The sequence below is a fragment of the Saccharomyces kudriavzevii genome, assembly GCF_947243775.1.
Source record: "Saccharomyces kudriavzevii IFO 1802 strain IFO1802 genome assembly, chromosome: 16".
Classification (NCBI taxonomy): domain Eukaryota; kingdom Fungi; phylum Ascomycota; class Saccharomycetes; order Saccharomycetales; family Saccharomycetaceae; genus Saccharomyces; species Saccharomyces kudriavzevii.
This window is the reverse complement of record NC_079287.1, coordinates 283,010-295,704: the sequence shown is the minus strand read 5'-3', so window position 1 is coordinate 295,704 and position 12,695 is coordinate 283,010. Positions and strand designations below refer to the sequence as shown.

The window sequence follows — 12,695 nt, the reverse complement described above, 5'->3', positions numbered from 1 at the left end:
GTCTTGAATGATTTTTAATAGGTGACAGTAAATGAAAGAAAAATACTAGCAAAAATGATTCCCTATTTAAATAGAAGCAACCTATTTAGTAGGTCTGTATAAATAATAAGATGGTTAGCATTACTGCCAAAGCCACTGTTGTTGGTGTCAAATAGGCGCCTGCATTATCGTAATCTTCATCTGATATTGAAACATTCGAATAAGGAGTAGAAGAAGCGACGTAAGAGTGGAACGTCTTGTAGGCATCAATAGTAGTAGATGACTCTATTGTCGTCGAATTAGTGAGATTATTATCGTAAACGTCAACAATATCTTTTTCTATAACAGCTTCATAAACATTTTTGTTAAACTTATCCGTGTCCTTTGCTTGAACATTAAAGTCATAAATTAAGTCCTCTTCTTCTTCCTCATCAAGGCCGCCCTCGGAACTTCCTTCAAAGTCATCAAATTCGTATTCATTGATATATTCGAGTAGCATATCCGATTTTGCTTTGATTTTTGCATATTCATTGACATCTATAAACTCAAGAGTTTCTGGTAAATCAGTAAGAACAACATTTCTCGTGTTTGCCAAATGTTCCAGAGCCTTCTTGTCTATCGAATTCTTGTCGATTTCTACAACGATAGGCTCTTCGTTAAAATATAGAATCGAATCACCCCCTAATTCTTCGGTGGAAAGCCCTGCGTTGGTTCGTTCACCAAAAACAGTGGAACATAGAATGCTTTGAGCTGCAACCAATAGTATTTGCTTCCTCATTGATATTATTGTTTGACCTTTTATAGCTGGTAATGTAAATTTTATGATATCATTTTGGCCAAAAAATAGTAGTTAAAAAGAATCTGAAGGTTCGCTACATGAAGAAACAAGACACCGAAGAAGCTGACAGCTTTTATAAAATTATTCTCTTTTTGTGGTTTTCTTTCATTATTTACTTTCTGTTTTTTGTTAATTTCTTCGAGTTCCTTCTGTCACAATGGTGAAAAAAAAAAAAGGCCGTAGGAAATTCCACGGCGAGATATATTAGTAAGTAGATAATCTAGATGAGTTGACAACTAAAAATGTATATAAAGGTTATATATTAAGATAAACTTATTTGGAATATCTTAAAATGATATTATATATCCATAATTTATTGACCGGCCAAAGCAGCGATCTTGGCAGCAACACGAGCAACTCTTTCTTCCCTGGACAACTTGGTTTGTCTGAACTTCTTGGATTCAGCAGCATATTGTTCCTTGGTGAATTTCTTTTCAGTTGGCTTGAAAGCTGGGTCAGCTCTGATGGCTTCGTGAGCAGATGTGTAAATGTCTTCCAAAGAGTCGGCATCAATGTCGTCAGCCAAGTAACCCTTGAATAATTCAGAGAATCTTTCTTCATCATCATCGGCCAATTCTTCCATGTATTGGGAAACGTGACCACCGAAGATGTAAGATCTCAATAATTCTGGGTCGATTTCTTCACTTTCGAAGTCCCAACCTGGGAATCTGTTTTCAGAGTGAGGAACGTACAAACCACCATCAGAAGCACCCTTTAGAGCACCAAAAACTCTAGCACCAGTGGTGGTTCTTTGCAAACCAATGTCCAAGAAGACCTTAAATGGACGTGGACCATCTTCGACAGCTTCGGTCAATTCATATTCACCTTCAACTTCTTCAACACCCTTGTAAGTTTCGTCCAAACCCAACTTTTGCAAGGCTCTTCTGGCGATCAACAAACCAGTAGCGTAAGCAGCAGCCCAGTTAGTCAAACCATGGGTAATACCGTATCTTGGTAGTTCATGGGAGTAAGCGGCAGCTAAGACAATGTCACCAGTGATGGTAGAAGAGATGATCTGACAGATAATGTCCTTGTTGGTGAATCTGACAACTAATCTGTACTTTGGAGTGTTGTACTTGGCCTTGTGTTGGGTGACCAATCTCTTTCTTTGGTAGTAATCAGTCTTACCTTCTCTTCTTCTTCTGAAAGGAGTTTGGAAACGAGAGGAGTAAGCAGAGGACTTAGCGTCTTTTTGGAAAACCATTGTTGCTGAGATTTGTGACGGTATCTTTTGTTTTTGAAAGTAATAAATCAGCTAGTTTAAAAAAAGGTTTCCGAAATACACCACCCTAGTAAGGTCTATGGCTTCTCTATTTAATTATTTTTTTCAGAATAATCTTGCAAGGTTTGCGATGCCAAATGAAAGTTCCGGGAATTTCCGAATGGCTTATACCGTCGAAGGTACCGAAATTCAGAAAAACAAATTACTTCTCAAACCCGTTTTGTTGTATGGGTGTTCTCAGATGTCTGGATGTAAAGAGCCGTCCAAAAACAAATGGTACATGTATCGGTACAGAGAGCGTCTCCATTTCTGTGATTGCAAAAGTAAAGGCCTGTTTTCTTCTGAAGAAGTTACAGTGCCAAAGTATATGTATATTCAGAATGACTTAATTTAATATCATGACATTTTATCTACTTCCAGAACATAATAATAAATATTTACATTGCATACTTTTGTATTTACAGTTAATTTGGCTTATCTTTCCTTGCGTTTATGACTTCTGGAGAAAGAATGGCAGCATTAACTAGCGATGCCGCTTTTTCGTCCGAAGTCATCTCAGGCTCCTTTTTAGAGTCACTTACAGCTGTCCCATCGCCATAATGTGCTTTGAAGAATGTATAATGTAGTATAATATCATCGATATTTCTCATGGCTGGATCGCTAGCAAAATCGGGATCAATGAAGAAGAAAACGGGCATATCTATCTCTTCACCAGCCGCTAATTTTTGTTCCTCGAAGCAAAAACATTGGATTTTATTGAAGTACTGGGCCGCTTCACCAGGCGCTATACTATAGGTAGCCATACCAATAATATCTTTGTCACTGTAATTCTTAGCCTTATAAAAAGCTAGAGCTGTTTCACCAGGCAAAACGAAAACCTCACGTTGCTGAGGAACGAATTTCCAGGGCAAAATTTGCGACACTTCACTGGTGAACGAGATACGAATTCTCTTCTCGGTATCCACAGGAATCAATTTATCATCAGTGAATTTCCTTCTATCCGTTATGGGAATACCACCAAACCCAGTACGCGCACAAATGGCCCTATACAGCGGTACAGCAGCATACGCCAAACCTAAGAAAAGTATTGCTACACTGCTGAAATAAAATGCAACGGTGCGGTCCTTATATTTCCTTTCCCTTGCTCTCTTCAGTTCCCGTAATTGTTGAATTTCACTTCTTGTAAGTTTCGAAATATCGAATGTACGTTTTGTTGCTTCACTATCCACCGAATAACCTCTTGATAGAATGCTCCTCGGAATGACTCGCCTTAAAGCAAGCGTACATGGTATAAACCGAGAGCTTGATCCAACGAAAGCTCTAACCAACGGATGTGTAGGCTTAGCAATGAGGGATCTGCCTATCATAGTAATTTTGTATGGGCTTTACCGCAGTATAATTGTTTGTGCGTTGAGGTGCTATTTCTACCTGTGGCCCGGATATTATTATTTGAAAAATGGTTTAGTGTAATTTTAGACCGTTAACTTTCTTTTGGTTCGTGCAAGTGATGTCCACGAAAGTTATATCATGTTTTCACTTGTCGAAGGGCATCAGTGAGGGGAGGGCTTTTCCAGCAGTGTAAACTGTTTTTCTAAAGATCCGCTCCTTAGATGGGGAAAATATAGTACTTTGATATGGCAGAAAATAAGAAAAAATAAAACAGACAATATGAAAGAAAATGAAAAATACCTGGAGGCTACAAAAGGAAAAAGTCAATGTCTCTGGCATGGGAGGAAAAAAACCATTACCTGTATGAAAAAGATTGCAAGGATTCCTTTGTTAGTGAACTGAACTTTAGGGATTTTAATCAACACAGTATATACATATATCTTTGTATACTGACAAATAATGTCAGCAAGCAGTGGTGTAAAGCGACCTAGTAAGGCTTTTAAAACATGTTTATTTTGTAAACGGTCACATGTTGTATGTGATAAGCAGCGACCATGTTCCAGATGCGTTAAAAGAGATATTGCCCATTTATGCAGAGAAGACGATATTGCAGTTTCAAATGAGAGGCCGTCACAGCATGAAAGTTCTCCGGAGGATAATGATATAACCGCAGAGAAATATGTAAGTGGAACAAACAGCGGGAGCTTGTTCCACTATCAGAATATTCCTAACGGTTCGGCTGATAATAGCGGCTCCAAATATGGAGAGGAATTGTCGTCGAAACTGAACTCCACTCTTGTAAATGATACAGCTAGTTTATTGCTTCCGCACCAGCCCGTATTTGTGTCAGAGAACGTTGGTTCAGAATTCAGTTCTTTGAATGAATTCCTTTCGATGCTAGAAAACCCTTTGTTGGCCCAAACAACCTTGAACCCCAGTAATGCGAGTGATGTTCATTTGGAGAATGGTTCACAAAGCACACAGTCCCCACTGGAATACCAAAACGACAACCGTGGGGATGGGAGCGAAGTAGTCGGTCAAGAGCATAATGTTACAGACGCGATTACAGGTTCCTCTAAAAACACCTCAAAGAGGGATCATCAAAACCAACAGAAAGAGGAGTCTCAAGTCCCGATCAATCCAGACCAAAACAGTGCGCCAACACCTAAGGAACAATTCTTCCTAACAGCGGCAGACCCATCCACAGAAATGACACCAGAAGATCGGTTGAAGTTGGTCATAAACGCGAAGCTAGAGGCAGGATTATTGAAACCGTACAATTATGCCAAGGGGTACGCGAGATTACAAGACTACATGGACAAATACATGAACCAATCTTCCAAGCAGAGAATTCTGAAACCTCTATCTACCATTAGACCGGCATTCAGAACCATTGCGCGTTCATTGAAAGATGTTGATTTAGTTTTGGTCGAGGAGAGTTTTGAGAGGATGCTCTTGTCGTACGATCGTGTTTTTACTTCTATGAGTATGCCTGCGTGTTTGTGCAGACGTACGGGTGAGATTTACAGAGCTAATAAGGAGTTTGCTTCACTAGTCGATTGCACGGTGGATGATCTACGCGACGGGAAGCTTGCGATCTATGAGTTGATGACAGAGGAAAGCGCAGTGAACTTTTGGGAAAAGTACGGGTCCATCGCGTTTGACAAGGGCCAGAAGGCTGTCCTAACAAGCTGTAGTCTGCGAACAAAAGATGGGATTCGCAAGCGGCCGTGCTGTTTCAGCTTCACAATCAGAAGGGATAGGTACAACATTCCAATTTGCATCGTAGGGAATTTCATCCCTCTGTCATAGGCATAAGTAATACGTAGTAGGTAATTGGCACTTCAGATGTCATCAGACCTGACCGACAGCCTCACTTTTTTCCTCAAGCCGCTGGCCCGAGCAGCGGTTCAACAACAACACGTATGACTCACTACAGGTCGTACATTTTTTTTTTTTTGATCTATATTGGTTTTTGTTCTCATTTTTCTATAGTATTTCTCATTATTACCCCAGGATCTTTTCCCATGATGCGGCGATAGAGATAGGGAAAAAAAAAAAATGCGAACTGGCAAAATCTGATTTGGTGAAAGAAAGATTCTCGGGAATTTCTGTGAGGGTGGCCGGTGTGATATATATCAGTCGTTTTTGAGAGTATTTATCTCACTCATCCGCAGGTTAAGGTTGCAGTAAGAGCGGAACAAAAAATAGCCGTAAGATGTCTTCCATAGATAACAGACCTTTGCCGTTCATATACCAGTTCACTGCGGGTGCCATTGCCGGCGTCTCGGAGCTATTGGTTATGTACCCATTGGATGTGGTGAAGACAAGAATGCAATTGCAAGTCACTTCCAAAGTTAGTCCCGGTGTGACTGCCGCGAAGGCAGCAGCAGAGCACTACACGGGCGTGATGGATTGTTTGACAAAAATTGTCAAGAGGGAAGGGTTTTCGCGTCTGTACAAAGGTATCACGTCCCCCATATTAATGGAGGCTCCGAAGAGAGCGATCAAATTCTCGGGGAACGATACGTTCCAAACGTTCTACAAAACGGTTTTCCCCACACCTAATGGAGAGATGACTCAGCAGATCGCCATATGCAGCGGTGCGTCTGCCGGTGCCGTAGAGGCCTTCATCGTAGCACCCTTTGAACTGGTAAAGATTAGATTACAGGATGTAAATTCTCAGTTTAAGACACCCATTGAAGTGGTAAAGAACAGCGTGATGAAAGGTGGTGTCTTGTCGCTTTTCAACGGGTTGGAAGCCACGATCTGGAGACACGTCCTTTGGAATGCCGGTTATTTCGGTATCATATTCCAGGTTCGGAAGCTTTTGCCGGCGGCTAAGACAAACACGGAAAAGACGAGAAACGACTTGATCGCCGGTGCCATTGGTGGCACTGTCGGATGCCTGTTGAATACGCCATTCGATGTGGTAAAGTCGAGAATTCAAAGAAGTTCCGGGCCCCTCAGAAAGTATAATTGGTCCTTGCCTTCAGTGCTGTTAGTTTATCGTGAAGAAGGGTTCAAAGCATTATACAAGGGATTTGCGCCCAAGGTTTTGAGGTTGGCCCCCGGTGGCGGGTTGTTATTGGTAGTGTTCACTAATGTCATGGATTTCTTTAGAGAGGCCAAGTACGGTAAGAAGTGATGATCTGGCGGGCCTAAAAATCACGTCTTCTCCAGTGTTCGCGATTTTATATTTCATGCGTTCTGGGTTAGAAAGCCTGGCTTGGTGTAGCGAAAAATAGTGTTAATTAAAACAGTCTTTTACAACTAAAGAATATATATATATATATTAATAATGCCATATATCGCGCATGAGAATAGAGATATATAAGGAAAAAAAGTATAGGAGGACGAAAAGGAAAAGGAAAAGGAAGAAAAGTACCAGTACCACATGCGGTAAAACAGGCATGCCCGTTCCGTTTCCATCCGGGGAGTAATATCTGAGGAGATATGCATGAGAAGGGGGGGGGTAGTAGTAAAGAAATGCTGGATCAAAGGGAGGAAATAGGACAGAATTATATGAGGAAGAGTATCCGTGCTGCGCAAGTTGAGTCGAGCCCGCTGATGAGGGCTTGTTCCTCTTCTTGCCGAGTTGTTTGTTTTTCTTCATCTTAATTTACTACGACAGCATGGTTGGAGTGTTTCTCTTTGACTTGTAATCCTTGATGGCTGCTTTGATCGCGTCTTCTGCCAACATGGAGCAGTGCAGCTTGACAGGGGGCAAGCTCAACTCCTTAGCGATCTCAGTGTTCTTTATCTTTGCAGCATCGTCCAGGGTCATCCCCTGTACTAGTTCGGTCATGTATGAAGAGGAGGCAATGGCGGAGCCGCAGCCAAAGGTTTTGAACTTGACGTCTTCGATAACGCCGGTGGAGTCGTCCACCTTGATCTGTAGCCTCATCACATCACCGCACGCTGGCGCACCCACCAAGCCTGTGCCGACGTTAGGCAATTTTTTATCTAATGAGCCCACGTTTCTGGGATGTGTGTAGTGTTCTATGACCTTAGGATGATACAGTCTTTTCGTTATGCTAGACGCTCTCAAAAATCCTGTGGTGCTCACGGGTCTCACGGTCATCGCCGCAGATCTTGTCAGTCTTGCTATAATAGGAAACATCGGGACAGAATATGCTTTTATTTTCTTTATTCGATTGTTATATGAAAGGGAGCCTTTAGTTATTTGAATAAATTCTGGTGGAGAAATACGGTATATTCAAGAGAGGAAGAAGAAAGGGAAATAGCCCACAGCAAAACCCTTCCATTTACTTATATAAATAACCTGAGTCATTTTTCCTTTCATTTTTGCATCATCATGATCATACATGCTTTTTTTTTTCTTCCCTATGGCTAATTTGGGGTGCAACCTACCTTATCACCTCCGACGGCCATGGCTAGCTCTCAAACAAAGCGCTAAGGCGGCAATAAACCCTGCCGAACTTCGGCCCCGAGAGGATATAAGACGGATATACGCGGGAATGAAGACGACTGCTGCTCCTTGGGGTAAGTCGGCGGATTAGAACGCGGTGTTTCCGCATTACGTCTGAGTGATGCCATCGTTATTGCCACGGGCATTACTGTAACGCACAGACACAGAGTGCGCCGTACTCAAAACAGTGACAGTATTCGACCTGGCCTATTAATTTGAACTCTCGGGCGCGCAATATTTGTAATTGCACTGTTTTTACCTTTTTCCTTCTCGCCTTCCTTGTTTGCTTACTCAAGTCTGCCATTGGTATGTTCCTTTTCTTTTCGCCCTTTTCCCTTCATTATTTTTCGCTTCAAAATATTGGTAAGAGAAGAGGGGTAGAAACGCAAGGAAGAAGAGGAAGAAGAGGGTGGAGCAAGAAAAAGAAAAGAAGGAAAAAAAGTTAAGAATTTCGTATCGTGAGCAAATAAGCAAGCGAAAAGGCTGGAAGAAAGAGGAACGAGTTCTAGAAAACAAAACAGCAGTACAAAGGTAAAATTCTGTTTATATAATCTGTATTACCTCTATAGACAAGCGGAGAAAAAAGTTCATTAAAGCAAGTAACAGGGAGCGGTGATAGTATCTAGGTTATGATAACTAACACCGAGTTTGATGTGCCCGTAGATTGGTTGTATAAGGGCAAGAGTAGGCGCAAGACGAATACGAAGGCTTCGAGGCCTTCTACGTCACCAGCTTCTACTTCGACTACTTCCGCTCCAAAAGTTGGGGACAATGGCGTCAGTGGCAACAGCAGCAGCAAGCCACGTACGAGGTCTTCATCTGTGTCGAATGCAGCCCTTTCGAATATCGAGAAGCAGAGTTCGGACGGCGGCAGTAGCAATGTGTATGGCTCAGACACAGACGACATCCCGCTACTCACGCCCATCAATAGTGGTAACCGGGACGATCCAACCGACATGGAAAATGCAGATGCTATAGGTGATGGCGACAGCAAGAGTGGTATTCCTTTGACAAAAAAGAAACGCTCCACGTCTATATCCAATGCTGTGGTCTCGTCTACACCGAGGTTGGCTAACCCGAACCTAAATGCAGTTGCAAATTCTTCTGTTGGCAAGGGGAAGCTCCCACCGATTTCCTCTTTATCAAATGCTACTATTAAGAGAAGCAGTTCGGCCAGTGGCGAAAAATCCAAAAGGTCAATTTTTGGATCTCTGTTTGGCAAAAAGTCTGCCTCTTCTTCTGTTCCCTCTGCCAAGAAATCATTACCTGCTGTCAGCACCTCCGCACCTGTGATTGACTCGCCTAATAGCGTCAAAGGCGGCACCGCCTCGAATTGTCGTGTAAAGGGGCTTTCATCGCCAATGGCAGCAGCAGCTCCTGCTAGCAGTAAACCACCCACACCTATATCGCCATCTCCGCCAGTGCTATCCTCCCCCGGCCTCTCAATAAAGGACTTGTCTATTGTCTCGTTAAAAAGAGTGTCGTTTGCCGTTGACAAATTTGAGTCCGACCCTCCTCAACAACTTCCTTCGAGAACTCCAAAAAAAGGAAATATCTTGATCCCGGATGATATGATAAGCGAGGCTCCCTCTATATCCTTAGGAATATCCAGCGCCAATCAATCAACCAGGCCGCCTAACTCCAACGTCAAGGGGCCACTGTATACGAAAAAGTCCAAAGAATACATACTGGCATTGGAGAATCAGAAACTGGCTTTGAGGGAAGCTGCCAAACATCAGCAAGAGGCCCATTTTGCTGCTAACAGAATAGCCTTTGAAGTGGCCGATTTTAAAACTGCCGCGAACACAAGTGATAGGCTTGCTGAAAAGTCATCAAACAGCTCTATTTCAAAGCAAGATGAAGAGTTGGCAAAGCCAAAGGTGGACACTGGCCATGAGATTGGCAATAATACATTCGCTGAAACCCTCTCAAAAGTTGGCATTGATAAACCTATCCATATGCATGAGCACTATTTCGAAGACCTCGAACAAGACAACCGTCAAAATGATCAAGTTATGGAAAATAACGAAGTCACCCTTGACGTCATTTACACAAGGTGTTGTCATTTAAGGGAGATTTTGCCCATTCCATCTACCCTACGACAAGTGAAGGATAAGACGGCTCCATTGCAAATATTGAAGTTTCTTAACCCCAAGCCCACCTTGATCGATGTTCTTTCGTTTTGCGATTTCATAACGATTGCCCCCATCCATACAATTATTTTTGATAATGTCGCTTTAAACCAAGATATGTTTAGAATAATCATGTCTGCGTTGGTAAACTCCACAGTATTGGACAAGTTGAGCTTAAGAAACGTACGGATCGACCAAGAGGGATGGAAGCTGCTGTGTAAGTTTCTTCTGTTAAGTAGATCATTGAACAAGTTGGACATTTCTCAAACGAAAATCAAATCCGACCTTGCTGAATCACTGTATCGCCATAATATGGATTGGAACTTATTCACCGAAGTATTAACGCAACGATCTCATAAACCCTTCGAAGAATTGTTACTTAATGGTATTCAGTTCAACAAGATTCCTTACAAGTGCTTCGAACGTTTGTTGACATCTTTTGCGACCCAAAAAAACCTACCGGAATCAGGTATTAGACTTGGTTTAGCAGGAGCTAGTACCTCCAACATCTCTCAGGACTGTTTGAAATTCATTTTTAACTGGATGTCTCAATATAACGTACAAGGTGTGGATCTAGCATTTAATGATTTGTCTACTATGGTGAAGTCAATGGTTGGTAAATTGTCTGCTTTATCATATGATAATTTAAGATATTTTATCTTGAACAGTACCAATATTTCCACCTCTTATGATATGGCGTTGCTTTTAAAATACCTTTCAAAGCTGCCTAATTTAATATTTCTGGATTTGAGTAATTTGCCCCAATGCTTTCCTGATATCTTACCATACATGTACAAATATTTACCAAGATTTCCTAACTTGAAGAGAATACATTTGGATAGCAACAACCTGACATTGAAAGAACTGGCCGTGGTTTGTAACATATTGATCAAATGCAAATCATTGTCCCACGTATCTATGACTAATCAAAATGTGGAAAACTTATACTTGATGAATGGGAGTGACTTGACTGTACAACAAACCAGCACAGATGGAGAGTCGGATACTTCGAGCGTATTGGAGGTGAGGGGACAATTTGCAAAGAACAGTTTGTCTTCTACACTTTACGCATTTGCTAGGGATTCTTCCAACTTGATTGGTTTGGATTTTGATTATGATTTAATATCAGAGGAGGTCCAATCTAGAATTGCCCTATGCTTGATGAGAAACATGAGACGGACCATGGATTCTACTTTCCAGTTAGACGAGCTGGATTCACAAGATGATTTATTATTTGATGGCTCATTAGTTACCATGACAGCTGAAAGTGTCTTAGAAAAACTGAATTTGTTGAGCGATAAGAGCTTGAAGGTTAGAAAGGATACTACAAAGAGGTATCTGCTGAAGAAATACATTGAAAAATTTCATATCTTGCATCATAACGTTCAGCACACAATAGATTCTATGTTTGAGAAAAGGAAATCGGGTGAACTACCATTACAAGAAAAGGAGAATCTTGTTAGACTGCTTCTTTTAGAACAAAATTTATGCAATATCCTTGAACTATTTTCTCACAATCCAAACCTGAGCGATGTCCTGGGCTCCGGTAAGGATGATGATCCTAAACAAAAGATCAACTCCGGAGAAGATCCGAAATTGCCAGCTTTGAAGCACGTTGAATCCGGATACCATGTCTCAGAAGAAAAAACACGGCCTGAAAATGATGTAATTACAGCAAGACCACATTTAATGGCCACTGATTCTGGTAAAACAATTGACGTCTTCACAGGCAAACCTTTAGTATTCAAGAATTCATCATCAACTACTTCTGCAGGTTGCAAAAAGCAAGAGGAAGAAGAAGGTGAATTGCATAAATGGGGTTTCTTCGTCCAACAGCAGAGATCTTTATATCCTGAGAGTGAATCTGCAAGGCAAACACGATCGACACCACGCCATACATCTAGTAATGTACAGGTTATAGATAATTCAACTTCATCATCTTCAGTTTCAGCTTCTACTAATGAAACGGCTGTTACAAGTACATTTAGCCCAGTGATCCCAAAGATCTTGCCAAAGATTCCATCAGGTGCTGTCTTAAGGTCAGCAATCATGAAGGCTAAAGGTATTGACTCTATCGATGATTTGATTCAAAATGTCAACTCTAACAACATAGAACTGGAGAACATTTACGGTGAATCTATTCAAAGCAGTACTTCGACACCCACCTCAGACGTCGGTCCCGATATTGCTACCCCTGTCCCGGGCACGAAATCTTCAGAGATATTGCCTGTAGATTCGGATAGCGATAACAACTGTGAGGGGAAAGTCACTGCTACTTATGAAAAGCTATTAAACAATTTGTCCATGGAGAGATCGATCAAACTGTGAAGATATATGCATTCTTTTCTTCGCAGAAGACTTGATTATCTCCTTTTTTTTTTACTGCATTATATTATTTAAATCGACTTTCTTAATATTTTTCCATACTTATTTATTTATATACACTAGCGCTAGTTTTGTGATGCCCGATAGAATTAACAGATAAACTTATAGATGTTTGAAGCAGAAATAACAAATCGTACCTCATCCAACAGTAAAAGGTGCATTCGAGTAAACTTGAGAAAGACCAAATTAAATCAATGCGGGTAATGACGCGCATAATTTTAACTGTGCTTCGCAAATGTTTACCTTTAAATAAAGCTCATCAGAAGAGAAAAAGAATATTAAGCGCTTATAAAGGAGTTAGTTGGAACTCTAAAAAGG

The 12,695-nt window shown here is 41.3% G+C and overlaps 7 protein-coding genes across 7 annotated transcripts; 3 read left to right on the top strand and 4 right to left on the bottom strand.

Annotated features, from left to right (window-relative positions):
• Nucleotides 1-85: 85 nt before the first annotated feature.
• Nucleotides 86-757, bottom strand: SPO19 (Spo19p; the record flags this gene model as incomplete). The annotated part of the gene is made up of 1 exon (XM_056231721.1): nucleotides 86-757. One exon carries the CDS (start codon nucleotides 755-757, stop codon nucleotides 86-88), a length of 672 nt encoding a protein of 223 aa, XP_056085511.1.
• A 373-nt stretch (nucleotides 758-1,130) lies between these two features.
• RPL5 (60S ribosomal protein uL18) lies at nucleotides 1,131-2,021 on the bottom strand (the record flags this gene model as incomplete). The annotated part of the gene is made up of 1 exon (XM_056231720.1): nucleotides 1,131-2,021. One exon carries the CDS (start codon nucleotides 2,019-2,021, stop codon nucleotides 1,131-1,133), a length of 891 nt encoding a protein of 296 aa, XP_056085510.1.
• A 482-nt stretch (nucleotides 2,022-2,503) lies between these two features.
• Nucleotides 2,504-3,406, bottom strand: COX11 (Cox11p; the record flags this gene model as incomplete). The annotated part of the gene is made up of 1 exon (XM_056231719.1): nucleotides 2,504-3,406. The coding sequence occupies one exon, from the start codon at nucleotides 3,404-3,406 to the stop codon at nucleotides 2,504-2,506; it is 903 nt and encodes a 300-aa protein (XP_056085509.1).
• A 481-nt stretch (nucleotides 3,407-3,887) lies between these two features.
• RDS2 (gluconeogenesis transcription factor RDS2) lies at nucleotides 3,888-5,240 on the top strand (the record flags this gene model as incomplete). The annotated part of the gene is made up of 1 exon (XM_056231718.1): nucleotides 3,888-5,240. One exon carries the CDS (start codon nucleotides 3,888-3,890, stop codon nucleotides 5,238-5,240), a length of 1,353 nt encoding a protein of 450 aa, XP_056085508.1.
• Nucleotides 5,241-5,646: 406 nt separating this feature from the next.
• On the top strand, nucleotides 5,647-6,576 carry ODC1 (mitochondrial 2-oxodicarboxylate carrier; the record flags this gene model as incomplete). The annotated part of the gene is made up of 1 exon (XM_056231717.1): nucleotides 5,647-6,576. The coding sequence occupies one exon, from the start codon at nucleotides 5,647-5,649 to the stop codon at nucleotides 6,574-6,576; it is 930 nt and encodes a 309-aa protein (XP_056085507.1).
• Nucleotides 6,577-7,053: 477 nt separating this feature from the next.
• ISU1 (iron-binding protein ISU1) lies at nucleotides 7,054-7,551 on the bottom strand (the record flags this gene model as incomplete). The annotated part of the gene is made up of 1 exon (XM_056231716.1): nucleotides 7,054-7,551. One exon carries the CDS (start codon nucleotides 7,549-7,551, stop codon nucleotides 7,054-7,056), a length of 498 nt encoding a protein of 165 aa, XP_056085506.1.
• Nucleotides 7,552-8,489: 938 nt separating this feature from the next.
• GIP3 (protein phosphatase regulator GIP3) lies at nucleotides 8,490-12,320 on the top strand (the record flags this gene model as incomplete). The annotated part of the gene is made up of 1 exon (XM_056231713.1): nucleotides 8,490-12,320. One exon carries the CDS (start codon nucleotides 8,490-8,492, stop codon nucleotides 12,318-12,320), a length of 3,831 nt encoding a protein of 1,276 aa, XP_056085505.1.
• Between the last annotated feature and the right edge of the window lie 375 nt (nucleotides 12,321-12,695).